Source organism: Cynocephalus volans, chromosome 3, assembly GCF_027409185.1.
Source record: "Cynocephalus volans isolate mCynVol1 chromosome 3, mCynVol1.pri, whole genome shotgun sequence".
NCBI lineage: Eukaryota > Metazoa > Chordata > Mammalia > Dermoptera > Cynocephalidae > Cynocephalus > Cynocephalus volans.
Window position 1 is genome coordinate 20395274 of NC_084462.1, and position 16816 is coordinate 20412089.

General features: G+C 58.4%; 1 protein-coding gene across 1 annotated transcript; it reads left to right on the forward strand.

Moving 5' to 3' along the window:
• Positions 1 to 2129: 2129 nt before the first annotated feature.
• FSCN1 (fascin actin-bundling protein 1) lies at positions 2130 to 11965 on the forward strand. The gene is made up of 5 exons (XM_063090751.1): positions 2130 to 3061; positions 9372 to 9528; positions 9633 to 9754; positions 10038 to 10205; positions 10607 to 11965. The coding sequence occupies exons 1-5, from the start codon at positions 2230 to 2232 to the stop codon at positions 10807 to 10809; spliced, it is 1482 nt and encodes a 493-aa protein (XP_062946821.1). The 5' UTR covers positions 2130 to 2229; the 3' UTR covers positions 10810 to 11965.
• Positions 11966 to 16816: the final 4851 nt, after the last annotated feature.

A 16816-nucleotide genomic window follows, 5' to 3' on the forward strand; every position in this document is an offset into this window, starting at 1 on the left:
TTTTAGAGGTGATAAAATCTCTAAAAGAGAGCGAAAGATATTAAGTTTAAACCCAGGAAGGCCAGTGCAAGAGCCCAGGTTGCCATGGTTACCCATCCGGCCTCACCTGTCTTTCTACCCACTGCAGGCACTACCCGGGGAGGCCTGGACCTGCTCCCATCCCTGGTCTTACAGAGAGGCAGGAGCCGCCAGCCCCAGTCCTCTTACTGGTCTTCAGGCTGCACAGCTACAGCAGGGGGACTCCAGGCCACGGTGGTGAGCTGCAGTCTCTTGATGGAGGTGCCACCAGCCCAGATCCCAGGAGGTGGGTCTCAGCATACACCAGCCCCGCTGCCAGCACTGAGGCTGGCACCCCACAGCCTTCCCTAAACGTCTGCAGTTATTATTCAACCTCGCCTCTGAGCCTCGGTAGTTGGCCAGAAGTTTGGGTTCTCTCTAACCAGATGGAGGTGGACTGGGATGGGTTCTGAGGGTGGCCAGGGGCAGTGACTGATCTCTATGCCCCCAGGGACTCCTCAGATCACCCTGAGATGGGAGATTTTCATCTCTTCCACGTAACAGGAAATAAAGGCTGAGAGGTTAAGTAATTTACCCAAAGTCACACGGCCAGTGAGCTGCTGCATTTCAAGCCTAGGTCTACATGACCTATTAGATGACCTCAAATGGAGAAACTTTTGATTTTCCAGCTCTGGAGGAGGTGAGATCTGTGGGAAGGGATGCTAGAGACATGCCTGGTCTGGAGCTCGAGGCACTGCCAGTAAACCCATTTGAGTCACAATGGGAAGAAGGTGACACCATCTTCCCCTCCCCATCGAAAATCCCTGGAGGGGATTGCCTGGGGTCAGGCGCAGGCACAGACCAGCTGAGCAATCAGTTTATCAGAGACAGGCTGAGGACCAGGAGCTAGTTCAGTTCCTCTGGCTTGCGGCTCAGAAGGGCCTGGGCCAGGGACCTTGTGGGCAGCCTGTGGTCATGCTGGCATTCCAGGGGCCTGCTTGGCATGTGGGGAATGTCCTAGGAAAAGTCTTGGCCTTCAGAGAGGCTCAGAAAAGGGAAGTGTTCCTAGATGGGGTGGGTGAAGCGGCAGGGGTTGGTTTCTGAAGGGAATGTCCCCTTTGAGGGAGGCGGCTGCAGAGTTGGGATCCTGAAGGATAAGAGCTGCAACCAGAATCACACCCCTCCTGTGTGCCCAGCTCAGAGTCTCACGACGTCAGGGCTTGGGGGGTGGTGGCAGAAGTCACACTGGCCTCAGAACCAGAGACCCAGGCTTTGCCCTGCAGGGTTCTGCTGGCCCGGAGCTGTTGGACCTCTTTGATCCACCTCATCAAACGGAAAGTCATTCCTGCCCTGCCTACCCCACTGCCTGGTAAAACCAGAGCCCTGTGGCTTATGTGTCACCAGAATGAAATTGGTGGCCACCGCCTCGGCCACTATCACCGAGACCTATTTGGGTCAGCCCAGCTGGGTGCCTGGGCCACACAAGGGATCTGGGTGGCCTTCTGGGGCAGTGGCCCTGGGCCGAAAGCCTCAGGGAACCACAGCCCGCTGCTCGGGAGGGCCAGGTGCAAAGCCTCTCCAGACCCCTCCTCAGCTCCTGGCCTGACCCTGTCCCCACCACGCCCTCTCAGCTCCCAGCCCGCTTCTCCTACCTGTCTGCCTCTCGGCTCCCTCAAGCCTCTGCTCTAAGGTCACCTTCTCCGAGAGGCCCTCAGACCCTCCCCCTCAGTGCCTGCACCGGGGTGTCTGCGGTCTCTGTGGGAGCCTCAAACCTGTCTGGTCCTTCCTCCCTGCTAGGCTTGGGGTGGGGGGCGCCCGAGGGGTTGGGCGGTAGGCGTTGGGAGCTACGGACGAGTCTTCAGATCGCGGCGCTGAGAGGTGCGGCGATGGCCTTGCGGGGAGCTGGTGGCGGCCTGAGGTGTGGAGGCTGCCGGGGCCGGCAGTGCACAAGGAGGGGACGCCGAGAGCCAAGCCGCCCCCCGCGCCGCAGTGCTCGCTCTGTCGCCCCCGGCCCCCCTCCGCAGCAGAGTTCCGGGGCGGGAGGGGGCGGAGCCTCACCGCGCTGACGTCATCCCGCCTATAAAGCGGCTCGGGCGCCGCGGGCCGGCTTTGTGGAGCGCTGCGGAGGGTGCGCGCGGGCCGCGGCCGCCGAACAAAGGAGCAGGGGCGCCGCCGCGAGGATCCGCTACCCACCTCCTGGGGCTGCGTCGGGGCCTCTCGTTTGCCGCCACCATGACCACCAACGGCACGGCCGAGGCGGTGCAGATCCAGTTCGGCCTCATTAACTGCGGCAACAAGTACCTGACGGCCGAGGCATTCGGGTTCAAGGTGAACGCGTCGGCGAGCAGCCTGAAGAAGAAGCAGATCTGGACGCTGGAGCAGCCGCCCGACGAGGCGGGCAGCGCGGCCGTGTGCCTGCGCAGCCACCTGGGCCGCTACCTGGCGGCGGACAAGGACGGCAACGTGACCTGCGAGCGCGAGGTGCCCGGCGCCGACTGCCGCTTTCTCATCGTGGCGCACGACGACGGCCGCTGGTCGTTGCAGTCCGAGGCGCACCGGCGCTACTTCGGCGGCACCGAGGACCGCCTGTCGTGTTTCGCGCAGACCGTGTCGCCGGCCGAGAAATGGAGCGTGCACATCGCCATGCACCCGCAGGTCAACATCTACAGCCTCACCCGCAAGCGCTACGCGCACCTGAGCGCGCGGCCGGCAGATGAGATCGCCGTGGACCGCGACGTGCCCTGGGGCGTCGACTCGCTTATCACGCTGGCCTTCCAGGACCAGCGCTACAGCGTGCAGACGGCCGACCACCGCTTCCTGCGCCACGACGGGCGGCTGGTGGCGCGCCCCGAGCCCGCCACCGGCTACACGCTGGAGTTCCGCTCCGGCAAGGTGGCCTTCCGCGACTGCGAAGGCCGCTACCTGGCGCCGTCGGGGCCCAGCGGCACGCTCAAGGCGGGCAAGGCCACCAAGGTGGGCAAGGACGAGCTCTTCGCCCTGGAGCAGAGCTGCGCCCAGGTCGTGCTGCAGGCGGCCAACGAGAGGAACGTGTCCACGCGCCAGGGTGAGTGGGGACGCCGCCCCCGCCTCTCCCGGTCCGTGCACAAAGCGCGCTGCACCCTAGTCACTCCAGCCTCCCGCCCTTTCTCGCCCCCGGCGCCGCTGCAATCCCGAGCGGCGCCGGGCGCCCCCGCTGGGTGTACAGGACTCCCCACCCCAACGCAGGATGTGAGTTCCCGCCTGAGGAGGGGGCAAAGGGTGGGGCTTTGCCTGTCCTCAGGCGCCACTGCACACCTCCCACCCCGGGCTGGGGGCGTGGGGCTCTCTAGGCCCTGCGAAGGCGCAGCCGTACGTACCATCCTCCGATCCCTAGCCCAATGTGGGGTCTCCCTAGGCGCGCTGATCCCTCGGATCGGCGGGCCCAGCTCTTGGGGAGGGGGTGCCTCTTGCCCATTTCCTCGCACCCCTCCCCCATTGGCGGGCCTCTGGCTCAGGGCGGAGACGAGGGTTGCAACATGCCAGGGGCGCGCCCCCAACCCCCACTGGCCGCCTTTCGCGGGCAGGGTATGGGAGGATAACGGGGCCTTTGATCCAGGCGGGGTGCGCTTCCCACCTCCCTGCCCTCCTGGCCTCTTCCCCCACATCCCGCTGCCGGGCGTGGTCGGCCTCTGCTTGCGGGGGATGCTGAGAGTGTTTGTCCTCCCCCGCCCAGCCCCTCCTCCTGCGTCTGCCCCGCGCTCGAGGCCGCGGCCTTTGTGAGCAGGGGGGCGGGTCGCCTCGATGAGCCCTCCCTCGCCCCTTTTGTCCTGCTCGGTCTCTGCAGAGGAAAAAACCATATGTGGAGGGGCGGGGGAGGGGATGGGCTTTCACGGGTCTCCCCAGCGGAGGGCCCCCGCGCCGTCCCCAGGCCCAGGGCCCGGATCTCGAGGCTCCCCAGGAAGCGGCCTCCCCGTTCGCGCCGCGGCTGGGGAACAGCGTGGCGCGGCTGGCCGCCCGCCAGGCACCCCGCCCTGCTCCTGCCGCGCGCGTCTCCCGGCCGGTGCGCTCCGCTCGGCCGACGTCCGAGGGCAGCCTCAGCGCTTGTCGGGAGACCCCAGCCCGGCTCCCTCGGGAAGCCCCTACCCTCAAGTGAACCCATCCCTAGGGCTCTCGTCGGGAACAATTGGCTGCAACTCGATCCGTCCCCTCCAGGGCTTTCTGCAGGCGTGGCCATTTCCGACCAACCTGTGAGCCAGAAGTGAGCCCCCCTTTCCCTTCTTTCTCAGATTCTCCTCCTAGGCGGGTTTTCTTTTGGCGTTCTCTCCCCTCCTTTGCGAAAGGGCTGTTGATTGCTAGCATCCAGGGGCCCCGCTGGAGGGGTCTTTGGGAATCTTCCTCCCCTGATTGGGAAGTTGGACCCCAGGCCTTGGAGATAGCTGGATGGGAGCCAAGTCAGTGGCTCCTCCCATCTCCGTGGAGGGAGGCCTCCCTGATGGCCACCTCCTGGCTGTGGGCTCCTTGGAGAGTGGAGGCAAGGCTTCCCCCACCACCCCGCAGTGAGGAAGAAGGTGGAGGCCTGGGTGGGGGTAATGGCCATCTTGTGCTGGAGTTTGCCGAATTAAGGCCCAGAGAGGAGGTGAGACCACTTGCCCTAGGTTGCACAGCAAGTAAGCAGCAGTCAGAACTGTGTATTTTGACCCCAGAATGGGCTCTTACCTCGGTTGCCTGATACCTCTCAACCTCTCTCAGGAATCTCAGTGCTGAGTGGGACAGAATTCCCCACCAATTCAGCAATGTCAAGCTTCCTCTGGGAAGGGGACATGCTGAGACATGAGTGGTGAACTAATGGGGCTTATGATCTCTTGGGGACCTCGTTGAGGTGTCAAGGAAAAGACTGGGAGGTTCAGGAAGTACATCAGGGTCCCAGATTAGATTAAAGAGGGGAGGTCCTTTGTTTTTTTTTTTTTTTTTTTTTTTTTTTTGTCGTTTTTTCGTGACCGGCACTCAGCCAGTGAGTGCACCGGTCAGTCCTATATAGGATCCGAACCCGCGGCGGGAGCGTCGCCGCGCTCCCAGCGCAGCACTCTACCAAGTGCGCCACCGGCTCGGCCCAGAGGGGAGGTCCTTTCTGAGAAGGACACCTAAGCTGACCTGAAGGACAAATAGAAGGTATTTTGTATCAGGTGTGTGGAGCCGTGTTGCAGGCTGCTGATACAGCCTGTACAAAGGCCCTGAGACAGAAAGGCACAGAGAAGGTCTAGTGTGGCTGGGAAGAAGCCTGTGAGGTTGGGAGATGGGAGTGGAAGGGCCACAGGTAGTCATCATTGCAGAGGCTTGCTCCATGCCTGCTGAGCTGTGTCCAGAGTCCAGAGCCTGCCCTGGGGAAGATGTGGCAGGATCCTGCAGGCGGTGTTGGGTTATTGGGGCCTGGAAGGAACAGAGAGCCTGAGGGTGTTTTTGGCAAGTCTGGGCAGATGCTCCCCTATTTAGTAAAGCTCGCTGGGGGTGTCATGGTTGTGATTCAGGCTGATGGGGCAGGAGGAGTTGGAAATTGGAGCCAGGCTCATCTTTTAGTCTAAAGGGACATGGAGCTGAGGGAGGGAGCTTTGGGGGCTCCTCTGGCCTCAGATCTTGGGGTCTTTGTCGGTCAACCCTCCAGAGCTTCCTGGGGTGGGATAAAGGTTGACATGAAGACCATGAGCTAGCATGGGGGTGTGTGTGTCTGTAGAGGCCATTTTGGTCAGGCCTGCGTGGCAAGCAGGCTGTGTCTGTGCTTCCGACACATGTTAGGAAACGCCAGCCAGGGAAGAGGAGGATCCTGGGGCTCAGCCTGCTGGCGGATGTGAATCATCCCTGCAGGCCTGCACAGGCTGGGCCTGGTGGGGGCGGAGTGCTCCCTGCAGAAGCTGCAGCCTGCTCTCCAGCCTCAGTTTCCCCATCTGTAAAGTACGGGATTCTCTGGTCTCAGATCTTGGGGCTGCCCTGGGCAGGTTTTTTCAGCCAGGCTTTGTTTAAGGGAGGCCTTCACAATAGAGGCAGCGTCGGCTGAGTGAACGCTGCCTTATCCTTGCACAATGCCGCAGCTGGGTGGGCAGCGCTGCAACTGGTTGGGGTCTCCTCCCTGCTCCTCAGGATCCTCACCTGCCCTGGCTCCCGTCAGACCCTGGGCCACGCCTCTCCACATTTCTTGTTTTGTCTTAGCCATGAGAACCTTCCCCCTCCAGCCTCCTTGCATCTGGGGGCTCAGGAAGTGCCCCATCCAGTCAGTCTGAGGTTGGCTGGCTGAGGAGGGGCTGGTCAGGCTGGGCTTTGCGGGATGTATAAGAGTTGTCCCCATGAGGCAGGGCATTCCAAGCTCAGGGGATGGCTTGTATAAGGACTGAGGAGGGATTTGAAATGGCCAGGTAGTCTCAAGAGCTGATTGGAAAGAGGGGAGGGGAGGAGAGGCCATAAATGATTCTAGGCCCTCATCCCCTAAATGGCATGGAGGGGTGAATGCCTATTTTGAACAAGCCCGGGAATTTGGGAACTGCTAAGGCCTAAGGGAGATGAGAACCGTGTAGGGTATGAGGCAGGGAAGAGCTACTTCCTCTGAACCACCAGAAAGAAGAGCTCAGAAGCTGGAGCTGCAGTGAGGATAGGACAGATGGGAGCCAGCAGTCTTGCTGTGGCTTTGGGATGCACCCATGGGCTCAGTTGAGGAGCTTCTGCTTCTCCTGGCTCCTCAGGGCTCCTGTGGGCCTGTGACTCAGGCTTTCTGTGCTGCCATTGATGAAAAGAAAAATCCTGAAGAAAACCCTGTTCCCATAGTAACAGCTCTAATTAGAGATTCCAAGGCCAAGTAGGGCCTTACCTATCTGGGCGGGGTCTTGGAGCCAGGAGCGGTGCTGCTGGGTGGGGAGACAGCTCCCCTTTTGCCCACCCTTCCTGTTGGGGTAGGAATACCAGGTATCTGCTTGGCACCAGGCCCCTAAATCCTTTCAACATCCTGGCAGAATAGAGAGACGACCTTTTTGGCAGGTAGGGGAAACGGAGGCTGAGTGAGGTGAAGGCACTCGCCCGAGTGCCTGGCCCCCATTCTGGGCACCTCACTGGCTGGTCTAGGCCTTTTCATCAAATCGGTTTGAGGACTAAACGCACCAGGCTGATGGGGCCTGAGTATCTGAGGAGTTGGTGGCCGTCATGTGGCCCCGGGCAAGTGGGGGCTGCTGCTGAGCCTCCCTTGAGGTGCAGTGGCTGCCTCTTGCTTCAGCAAAGCAGTCAAGTCTCATTTATTGAGAGGAGCCTCTACTTCCTGTGTTTGTTCTCAGGCAGGCTGGTAAGCACTGTGTTTATTTGCAAGGCTGTGTTAGGATGAGCTCTCTGAACCCCAGGTTCAGTGCAGGAGATTTGACTCTATTCTGCTGTCCTCCTTCCCTGCCCCTTTGTTCCTCTTTCTGGGGAACACGGAGTCCCCTCTGCTGCTGGGTGGGGGGCCTGCAGGGGCCTTTCCTCTTGTCCGTTCTCTCTGGTCATCCCACTCACCGCACATTGGGCAGGTGGTACCATGTGGTCAGGGCAGGCCACCAGGGCTGCTGTCAACAGCAGTGCTGTGGTGGCTCTGCCCAGCTGACTCAGGCTCACTGCTGCCTACAGATGTGCAGAACGAGGAGGGACGTGGAAGGACAGCTGCCCTCCTCATGGTTCCTATCAGCCCCTTGGCTTCTACAGCAGTGGGGGTGGGGCAGGTCAGCTGGTGGAGAGCTGTGCTCCCTGGGGTGTGTGCGGCTTTAGGATGGTCCCAGCACCCAGCAGCCCTAGCCCCTGCGGACCCCAGCCTCACTTAATGCTTGGCTGGGGCGTGATGGAGGATCCAGCTCGCTAGCAAGGTTCCGGATGGTGGACCCTGCAGAGGAGATGGGCCGAGGGGACCCAGTGGACCCAAGGGGTTCTAAGAAGGGCTGGTTCAGGGCCTTGGGCAACCCATGGAGGGCATGTCCACAGATCCATACACAGGAGAGTAGGTGGAAGGAAAGAAGGCAAAAGGTCTGCCCACTCCCCTCCTGAATGCCACCATGACCTGACTTTCTCCCCCATGTGACCTTAGGCAAAGACATGCCACCTCTCAGTCTCAGTCTCCCTCTTTGTGAAGTGGGGACCTTCATCCCCTCATGCTGATGTGGGGACACGTGATGAGGTTAGGATGGAGCTGACACCCTTCAGACTAGGGGGGGTGGTTGAACTAAGGATGGATCCTCTGGGTGTGGGTTCCTCTACCCACCACCCTCCCTGCCATTTGTGGGGTGATGCTTGTCACCCACCACTGGGGTCCCTGTTTCATACAGGCACCAAATGATGACATGCTCGCAAAGCCCCAAGCCAGGCAGAGCCTGGCAGCTAGCCCAGCCCAGCAGACGTCCCTGCTGCTGCAGTTTTTAGGATCCAGGGCACTTGAGGAATGTGACCGAAGATACCACTCCCAGGTTTTAGCTGGAGGAATCAACATGGATATGCAAACTGATGTAGTTACCGAGAACAGCCAGCGTGCGTAGCATGTGGGAGCAAACCTCGGAAGCCACCTCCACTGTCTTGACATTAGGGATCAATATGGTCATATCGGATGATTTAGCAACAGGAACACGGGTAAAGATGTCATGCAGAGAACAGTTTGCAGATACATAGGATGTGTGCACGTTTGGGTGAAGAAAATGCATGTGCATAGGAGCACAGGCTGGAAGGGTGTGTTCACTGTTCACGTGGTATTCTGCGGTGGGGTGGGGGCAGGATATGTATGACTTCATTTTTGTGCTCTTATGGGTTTTCTAAATTTACTGAAAGGAACATGTGCTGTTATGGTCTACTCTTAGCTTTTACACGTATGCAGAAAGAAGCAGGAAGAATGTAAGGAACCCACATATACCGACTCCCCAGGATGTAGAGTTCTGCCGTGCTGACTCCATCTGTCTCTTTATACATTGTTTTTGATTTTATTTAAAGCCAATCCTTGACATCAGGGCATTTCATCGTGAAATATTTACCATCTGTGTCTCTAAAAAATTAGGCCATTTTCTTACATAACCACAACATGATTAACCATAATTAATCCTTAATATTTAATTATGGGCCACGTTAGGATTCTCCCAATGGGCTCAGGAACATCTTTTTGTAGTTGGCTTGTTCAAATGTGTTACTTCAATAATCAGGAAAGTGATGTGAAAACAGTCGTGGCTGGCCTTGGCCTTTGACCGGCTGTGCCTGTGTTCCTGGGTTCTGCCCGCCGCCTTTGGTGTGTGACCAAGGGGTCTGAGCCACTGTGGGGTCTTGTCAGCCCCCTGGCCCTGTGGCATCCCCCATGTGTGTTAGTGTCTGTGGGCCCTGGGGGTCCCCTGTACCAGTTGGAGGCTCCCTCTCCGCAGGTATGGACCTATCGGCCAATCAGGACGAAGAGACCGACCAGGAGACTTTCCAGCTGGAGATCGACCGTGACACCAAAAAGTGCGCTTTCCGCACCCACACGGGCAAGTACTGGACGCTGACGGCCACTGGGGGCGTGCAGTCCACCGCTTCCACCAAGTGAGTGTCCCGCCACCCACCTGTCACCCCCCCTTGCTCACCTAAGCCAATCCTTCCTGTGGGATTGGGGTAGACACACCTGACCCTGTCTTGCCATCCCTCAGGAATGCCAGCTGCTACTTTGACATCGAGTGGCGTGATCGGCGTATCACACTGCGAGCATCCAATGGCAAGTTTGTGACCGCCAAGAAGAACGGGCAGCTGGCTGCCTCGGTGGAGACAGCAGGTAGCCGCCTACTGGCACACCCCAAGCCTCTGCTCCGCGGGGCTGCCCCTAAACCCTGGAGGGTCTAGCCATGCCACAGTTACTTGCCAGCCCTATCTGAGGCCCGCTGTGTCTGTGCTTGTCATGCCCCAAACCGGCCCCAACTTGTCTTACCTTAGGGCCAACTGGTGTGTGACCCTGGGCTTCTGGCTTTTCCTCTCTGAGCCATATCCTGGTCATACCAGCCCCCCCCACCCCCCAGCCCCGCTATGAGGCTCACTGTGCATTCCTCCTCCTGGGACAGGGGAAGCAGAGCTCTTCCTCATGAAGCTGATCAACCGTCCCATCATTGTGTTCCGTGGGGAGCATGGTTTTATCGGCTGCCGCAAGGTCACGGGCACCCTGGATGCCAACCGCTCCAACTACGATGTCTTCCAGCTTGAGTTCAACGACGGTGCCTACAACATCAAAGGCAGGTTTTCCTGCGGGAGGCTGCTGGGCACCAACCCCCCTTGGTACAGGGGCTGGTGTCAGGGCTACAGCAGTCACCCCCCACCTCACCCCATTCCCTGCTTAGCCCTGGCTTTGAGGCTCAGCCTGGTGACCCTGTGGCTTGGCTCAAGGCCATTCCAGGCCCCAAGGGGACAGATGTCCTATGCTGATTTGGATTCAGAACATGTTTTCAGATCCCCATTCGTGTGTCTAGTATGGGCAGGGTGGTGGTGCGGGGGATGTACAGACCCCACCTGCATTCTGGAAGCCATGATTGGAGGGAGGGGGTATTAGCCCTTGAAGAAGAGGAGGAGGCCTGTGCAGGGTGGGGGTGGGAGAGCAGGGCCTGGGGCAAGTCCTGATGGATTCCCCCCTCCCCAGACTCCACGGGCAAGTACTGGACGGTGGGCAACGACTCCTCGGTCACCAGCAGCAGCGACACCCCCGTGGACTTCTTCTTCGAGTTCTGCGATTACAACAAAGTGGCTATCAAGGTGGGCGGGCGCTACCTGAAGGGGGACCACGCAGGGGTCCTGAAGGCCTCCGCTGAGACCATCGACCCTGCCTCACTCTGGGAGTACTAGGGCCCCGCCCACCTCCTGTCCCATTCCACCCCATTCTGGCTCCTCCAGACCCCTCCTGCTAACTCTCTTCTCCAGGTGGGCTCCGGGGTGGCGAGCCCCTTGCCTTTTAAACTGGAAACCCCAGAGAAAATGGTGCCCCCACCTGTTGTCCCTTCTGGACTTTCCTCCCACCTGGGTCCCCCCCACTCGTGGGTCTGGCTATGGCCTGTTCCTTGGAGGGATTTCAGATTCCTCTGCCCTCTTCTCTGCCATGGAGTGAGGCTGGCACCTCTTTCTTCTGACCTCAGACGACTGAGCCTTATTTTCCTGGATGTGGCCAAGGAGAGTGGGGGGCTGGGAGGCCTTCCTGAGCCCCTGGGCATGGCAGGGCATGTAACTGGAATCTCCTGCCCCCTCCTGACACCCTCTCCCCCTGCACCCCAGGAGCCAGGCCCCAAGGCTGTCAGCGGCCCCTCCCTGGTGCACCGTCCCTGCACCCCTGCATCAGGAGTGTGCCTGAGACTTGCCCATGCATGTTTTTCTGGGTCTTGGCTGGAGGGCGGCCTCCCTTGTGCCCTTCAGAGGCCCAGGCTGGCTCCCCTTGCTGGGAGTGGGCACAAGGTCTGCCCACTGTGCATTCCTCTGTGGGGATGCTTGGGGGTGGGATGGGGGGACGCCTTGCTCCTGTCTCTTTCCTTTCACCCTGGCCTGACTGGAAGCAGAAAATGACCAAATCAGTATTTTTTTTAATGAAATGTTCTTGCTGTAGGTGCCCCGGGTAAGCCTGGTTGTAGTAATGAATGGTCTTCAAGGGGGTTTGGGGGAGTGTCTCAGCACCTGCCTGAGTCCAGACCTGCTCCCACCTTCCCAGGGGGCTCGCATCTCCGTCCCCTCCCTCCTTCCTCCTGGGCATGGCTGGTCCCCTCCCTGCATCAGCCAGAGCCCCTGCTGTGATTGGTGCTCCGCGTCTGACTGGACTCCTCGGGTCTCCTGGGCTGGATGAAGCCAGGCGGTGCCCTCAGCTGGGAGCCAGTGCCCCCACCCCCCCAACTGCCGTGCATCTCACTCTGGGTGTCTTGGTCTTTTATTTTTTTGTAAGTGTCATTTGTATAACTCTAAACGCCCATGATAGTAGCTTCAAACTGGAAAGAGCAAAATAAAATAACTTGAGTCTGCAGCCCTGAGGTTGGCCTGTGCATCTTGGGGACAGAGGTGGGCAGGGAGGGTTGGTGAGTCAGGTGGGTGCCTTTGCTCTGAGCCAAGTGGTGGGAGAGCTGGGAGGGAGGGAGGGAGGCTGGGGCTCCAGTGGGTGATCTGTGAGCTCGTGCAGCCAGGACATCTCTTGGGATGGGAGGACATGGCTGGGGTGGAGTGGAGTGGAGTGGACTCGTTCAGCCTGTAGGTCTGCCCAGAGCCACCAGGTTGGCACAAGCACATAGTATGCACTCTGGTGAGGAGCAACTGAATTGGCGGCTCCTCAATAGGCCATCTCCAATGTTTAGGAGGCCTGGGGCAGGAGTATACATAGGGGTGGCCCTGCCTAACACATGCAGAATATTTAGGAGGTGCAGATAAGGAAATACATCCCGTGGTTGACAGGTGCTCCTTGACTAGGGAACTTAGGGGTAAGGGCCACCAATTCTTGTCCTACAAAGGGCCTTATGAGTGTGCCTGAAGCCCCCCAGTTCTTCCACACCCCCACAAGTAGCGTGCCGGGCACCCCCGCGAGCTAGGAAGTGCTGTTGGGCCCTTGGGAGTGCAGGCCCAGCCCGCACAGGCCTTGGAAGGAGTCGGAGATGGATGGGCTAAGCTTGGAGACCTTGGGCTGGTGCCTGCATCAAAACCAGAGCCCCAGCCCAGCTCAGCGAGGGAGGGAGGCATGTCTCCGGATGTCTCACAGCGGGACGTGGATCTTGGGCCCTATTCTCTGGGTTCCATGAGGCCAGCCCCACCGGAGGGGCAGGTGCGGGGCTGGACCCTTTTGTGTAATATTTAATCCCAGCCTGGCCCTAGGGTCAGACGCTGTTCCATTTTACAGAGGGAACAGGTGAAGAGCAGCGAGGCGCAGCTCTGAGCGGTGGGACCGGGTAGAGGATGGGGGCGTGGGTGACACCGCAGGCCGGAGCCCACACGCCCCCGGTCCCCACCTCGCCGAGGCTCTGCACGGCCGGAGGCCACCGATTGGCTGTTGATGACGAAGCTGGGAGGCCTGCGCTGTGATTGGTGGTTCCAGGGGGCGGGAGTCTCGAGATTGACAGAGGCAGATGACTGCTTCAAAGGCCTGTTGGGCGCCCCCAGCCCGGTTAATACCAGGCCAGAAGCCAGAAAAGCCTCAGTGACGTGGAAGAGACAGATGAGTCCTCCGGAGCCGACCTCTGCCAGGCCATGGGGGATGAGGGGGTCGCACAGGAGGAGGGAGAGGAGGGAGCACCGCGCATTCCCGCCCGTGGACGGGGCCGACCCTGGCCTGGAACGACTCGGGTCCGGCCTCAGCTGGTTCTGACTTCCATTCATGACGCCTAAATGGGCGCCCACCACGTGGCCGCGCGTGCCCGGGCTGTGGGGCCCGTCGAGTGCGCACACAGTCTGATGGCGGAGGCTCACGGTCTGATGGCGGAGGCTGGCTGCCCCGAGCAAGCGGATCTCCAGGGAGGAGTAGGGAGCCCCTAACCCAGGAAAAGGGACCGGAGAGCAACCCGGGTGGAGGGACCCGCATAAGCACAGGCCGCCCGTAGGGAAGGCTTCGGGTCCCGGGTGAGGTGTGGGTTTGAGGGTGTCAAGCCGACTGTTCTCCAGGCCCAGTGGAGGAAAAGGGCGTCTTCGGAAGGAGGGAGACTCTCCCGTGGGCGCCCCGGAGCGCCGTGGGGACTGCCAAACTCGCTCTGGCGCGCCCCGACTCCCCATATCCTGGCCTTTTCCCATCTTCAGGACCCTCCTGTCAGGAGGGTCTCCTCAGGGAGCGGATTCCAGAGCACTGGGTGCAGTTCCTGCTCCTGTGAGTCCTGTTTGCTTCTTCGGCGGTTCCCAAAGAGTGCGACCCATCACACGTCCACACACTTGGGAGCCTGCCCACAAACACGGACTTGCGTGTATGAACACGTACAGATATGTGCAAAGAACCCCATGCACACGCAAATACATATGCACGGAGCCGCCTGCTGAGGCACACGTGCACACACAGACACATGTACTCAGGCACGCAGACATGAGCACATACAGACTCACACACACGCACACAGACCAGCTCCCTGGAACATGAGCTACAGCCCCCAACCTGCGCTTACTCAGCACTCAGGGTACTAACCTCTGTTCCATGCATCCCCATCCCCAGCTGGGACAGGGGCCAGCAGGGACCTCATGGCTCTGAGGGTGGATCCCCCACTAAGCCTTCCATAGGGGGGAGTGACAAGAGTCCCATGTCCCATTGCTCAGATGGGAATACTGAGGCTTAGAGAGTCCCTTGTGTGTTTATGCAAGTGCAGCCAGGGCTCCAAGTCACTCATCAGGGTTAACTGATCCCAAAAGATCACGATTTAAGGGAAAATGTTCAATTAAACTTGCGAGAAAGAACAAAGAAAGGAGAGGCACTTCCCTCTGTGGGTCCCTCCCTGGTCAGGGGCAGGAGGCCAGGCAGGTGTGGGCAGCCTATGGTCCCAGCGTGGAGAACAGGCCCCACCCCAGCCCTGGGCCTCCCTATTCCCATCTGCTGCCACCTCCTCCCTTGGGATGCTGGGGCTGTGGAGCTTTCACCAGCCCCGGGAGGACTTGGGCAGGTCCCTCTGGTGGGTGAGGCCTCTGAGCTTCCAAATTGAGTCTCATGGGACAACCCCTCTGTGGGGGACACCCCAGACCCAGCTGCGCGCAGTTTCCTCCAGGGCCTCTCCCAGAGCTGGGAGGGGTGAGAGCTGCACTCACTCTTTTAAAAAAGTTTTTGTCTTTTACAAGCTTTTCCCTCAAATGCTGACTTTTGGGGATCGATCATGAGGTGAGTGAGGCTGGGCAGGGAGACCCCCTGGCAGTGCCCATACGGACTCCCTGGAGCCCCTCTGGCCTTGGTTTTTCCCCTTGAGCAATGTGCAGCTGGGTTCCTGGCCTCCCTGGGCCATGGGCAGCAGGAGTGTCTGGATGGGGAATGGGCTCTGAGACCCTTGGGGGTGGCGGAAGGAGAAGGGGACAGATGGGGTCTTCCAGACAGGGAGGCCTGAGGGGGTGGGCGGGCTGAGCATTTGGCCTGAAACCCAAGCCCCTTAGTGGGGGCCTGGGCTTAACCCAGGAGAAGGAGGATCCTCCAGGATGTGTGAATAATTAAGAAAGATGAAAGCCTTCACCGCACTCCCCTCCTCCTCCCTGGGACCCAGGCCTGACGCGCAGGAGGGAAGGGTCAGGGGAGGGGTCGAGGAAGAAGGAAGCCCACCTTCCTGGGGACGCCAACTAGTGCCAAGTGCTGGGCAAGTGCTCTGAGAGTGTTATTACTGTTATTGCCATTATTGTTGTTATTTTAGGAAATTAAGATCATAAATGAATAAAATACAAATTCAAAGGATACCCAAAGATATAGAAAGAAGTCCAGGGGTGCCCCAGCCTCAGTCCTTTTTCTCTTAAAGATGACTCTGTTAACAGTTTCTTACATCCTTCTGGAAGGTTTTATTTAAGGAATTATGCTATAACCCTTACTATGTGCCAGATACTAAGCCCTCTACACATGAGGGTACTTCGAAAAGTTCATGGAACTAAAAATGGAATTAAAAGATAACACAAACTTTTCCAGGAACTTTATGAAGACCCTTATATTATCTCATTTAGTCCTTATAATGGACTGAATTGTGTCCCCCCCAAAATCATATGTAGAAGCCGTAACCCCCCCATAGTCCTCAGAATGGGACTGTATTAGGAGACAGAGCCTTTAAAGAGGTGAATAAGTTAACACGAGGTCGTGAGAGTGGGCCCTGATCCAATCGGACAGGTGTCCTTGTAAGAGATTAGGACAGAGAATACACACCAGAGGACAACCATGTGAGGACACAGGGAGAAGACGGCCATCTACAAGCCAAGGAGAGAGGTCTCAGGAGAAACCAACCCTGCTGACACCTTGATCTTGGACTGCCAACCTCCAGAACGCGAGACAATAAATTTCTGTTGTTTAAGCCGTCCAGTCTGTGGCACTTTGTTACGGCAGCTCTAGAAAACTAATACAGTCCTTATAACAGCCCTTTGTGTTAGGTATTATTTTATTCTCATTTTTTGGTGAAGAAATGGAGGGTCAGAGAGGTTAAGTAACTTGCTCCAGGTCACACAACCAGTGAGTAGTGCAGCTGGGGTTTATATATAAAAACATAAAATATATATACAAGTACAGACTCACATACACACGCTCATGTGACAAGTCCCCCCGAAACAAGGCCAACTGGTTTATTTAGGAGGTGATCCCAGGAAGCACAGGTAAAGGATGGGGACATGGGACAGGGTACACAGGGAAACCAGTAGCAAGTCACCACTTGGGCAACCAGAGCCAAATTCTGTTGAGCAGCTCAGAGGGACAAAGTGGGGTCATTGCCCCAGAAGCAGGGACGCCAGGCTTTCCACCATCACTGCAGGAGCTCTTGCTGGAACTGTGACCCCCCTGAGCTGCAGACTTCTCCTGGGGGGCAGGTCGAGAGCACGGACAGCCAGAGGGCAGAGGCAGACTCTGGGGTCCACGGGAAGGAGCTCCCCGCAGAGGGACATGGGAGCCGAGGGGAATGTGGGGCACCTGTGGCAGCTTCTCCGTCTGTTATTATGTTGTTATCATGACCCCATTGTATATATTTTATTTTCATTCATTCATTAATGTTTACTTGTGGTAAAATACACATCACATAAAATGTACCATCTTAACCATGTTTAAGTGTAGTTCAGAGGCATTAAGTACATGCATGGTGTTGTGCAGCCATCATCACCACTCATATCCAGAACTTTCCATCTGGCAAAACTGAAACTCTGTACCCATCAAATACTAACTCCCTGTTCCTCCTGTGCCCAGCCTCTGGCA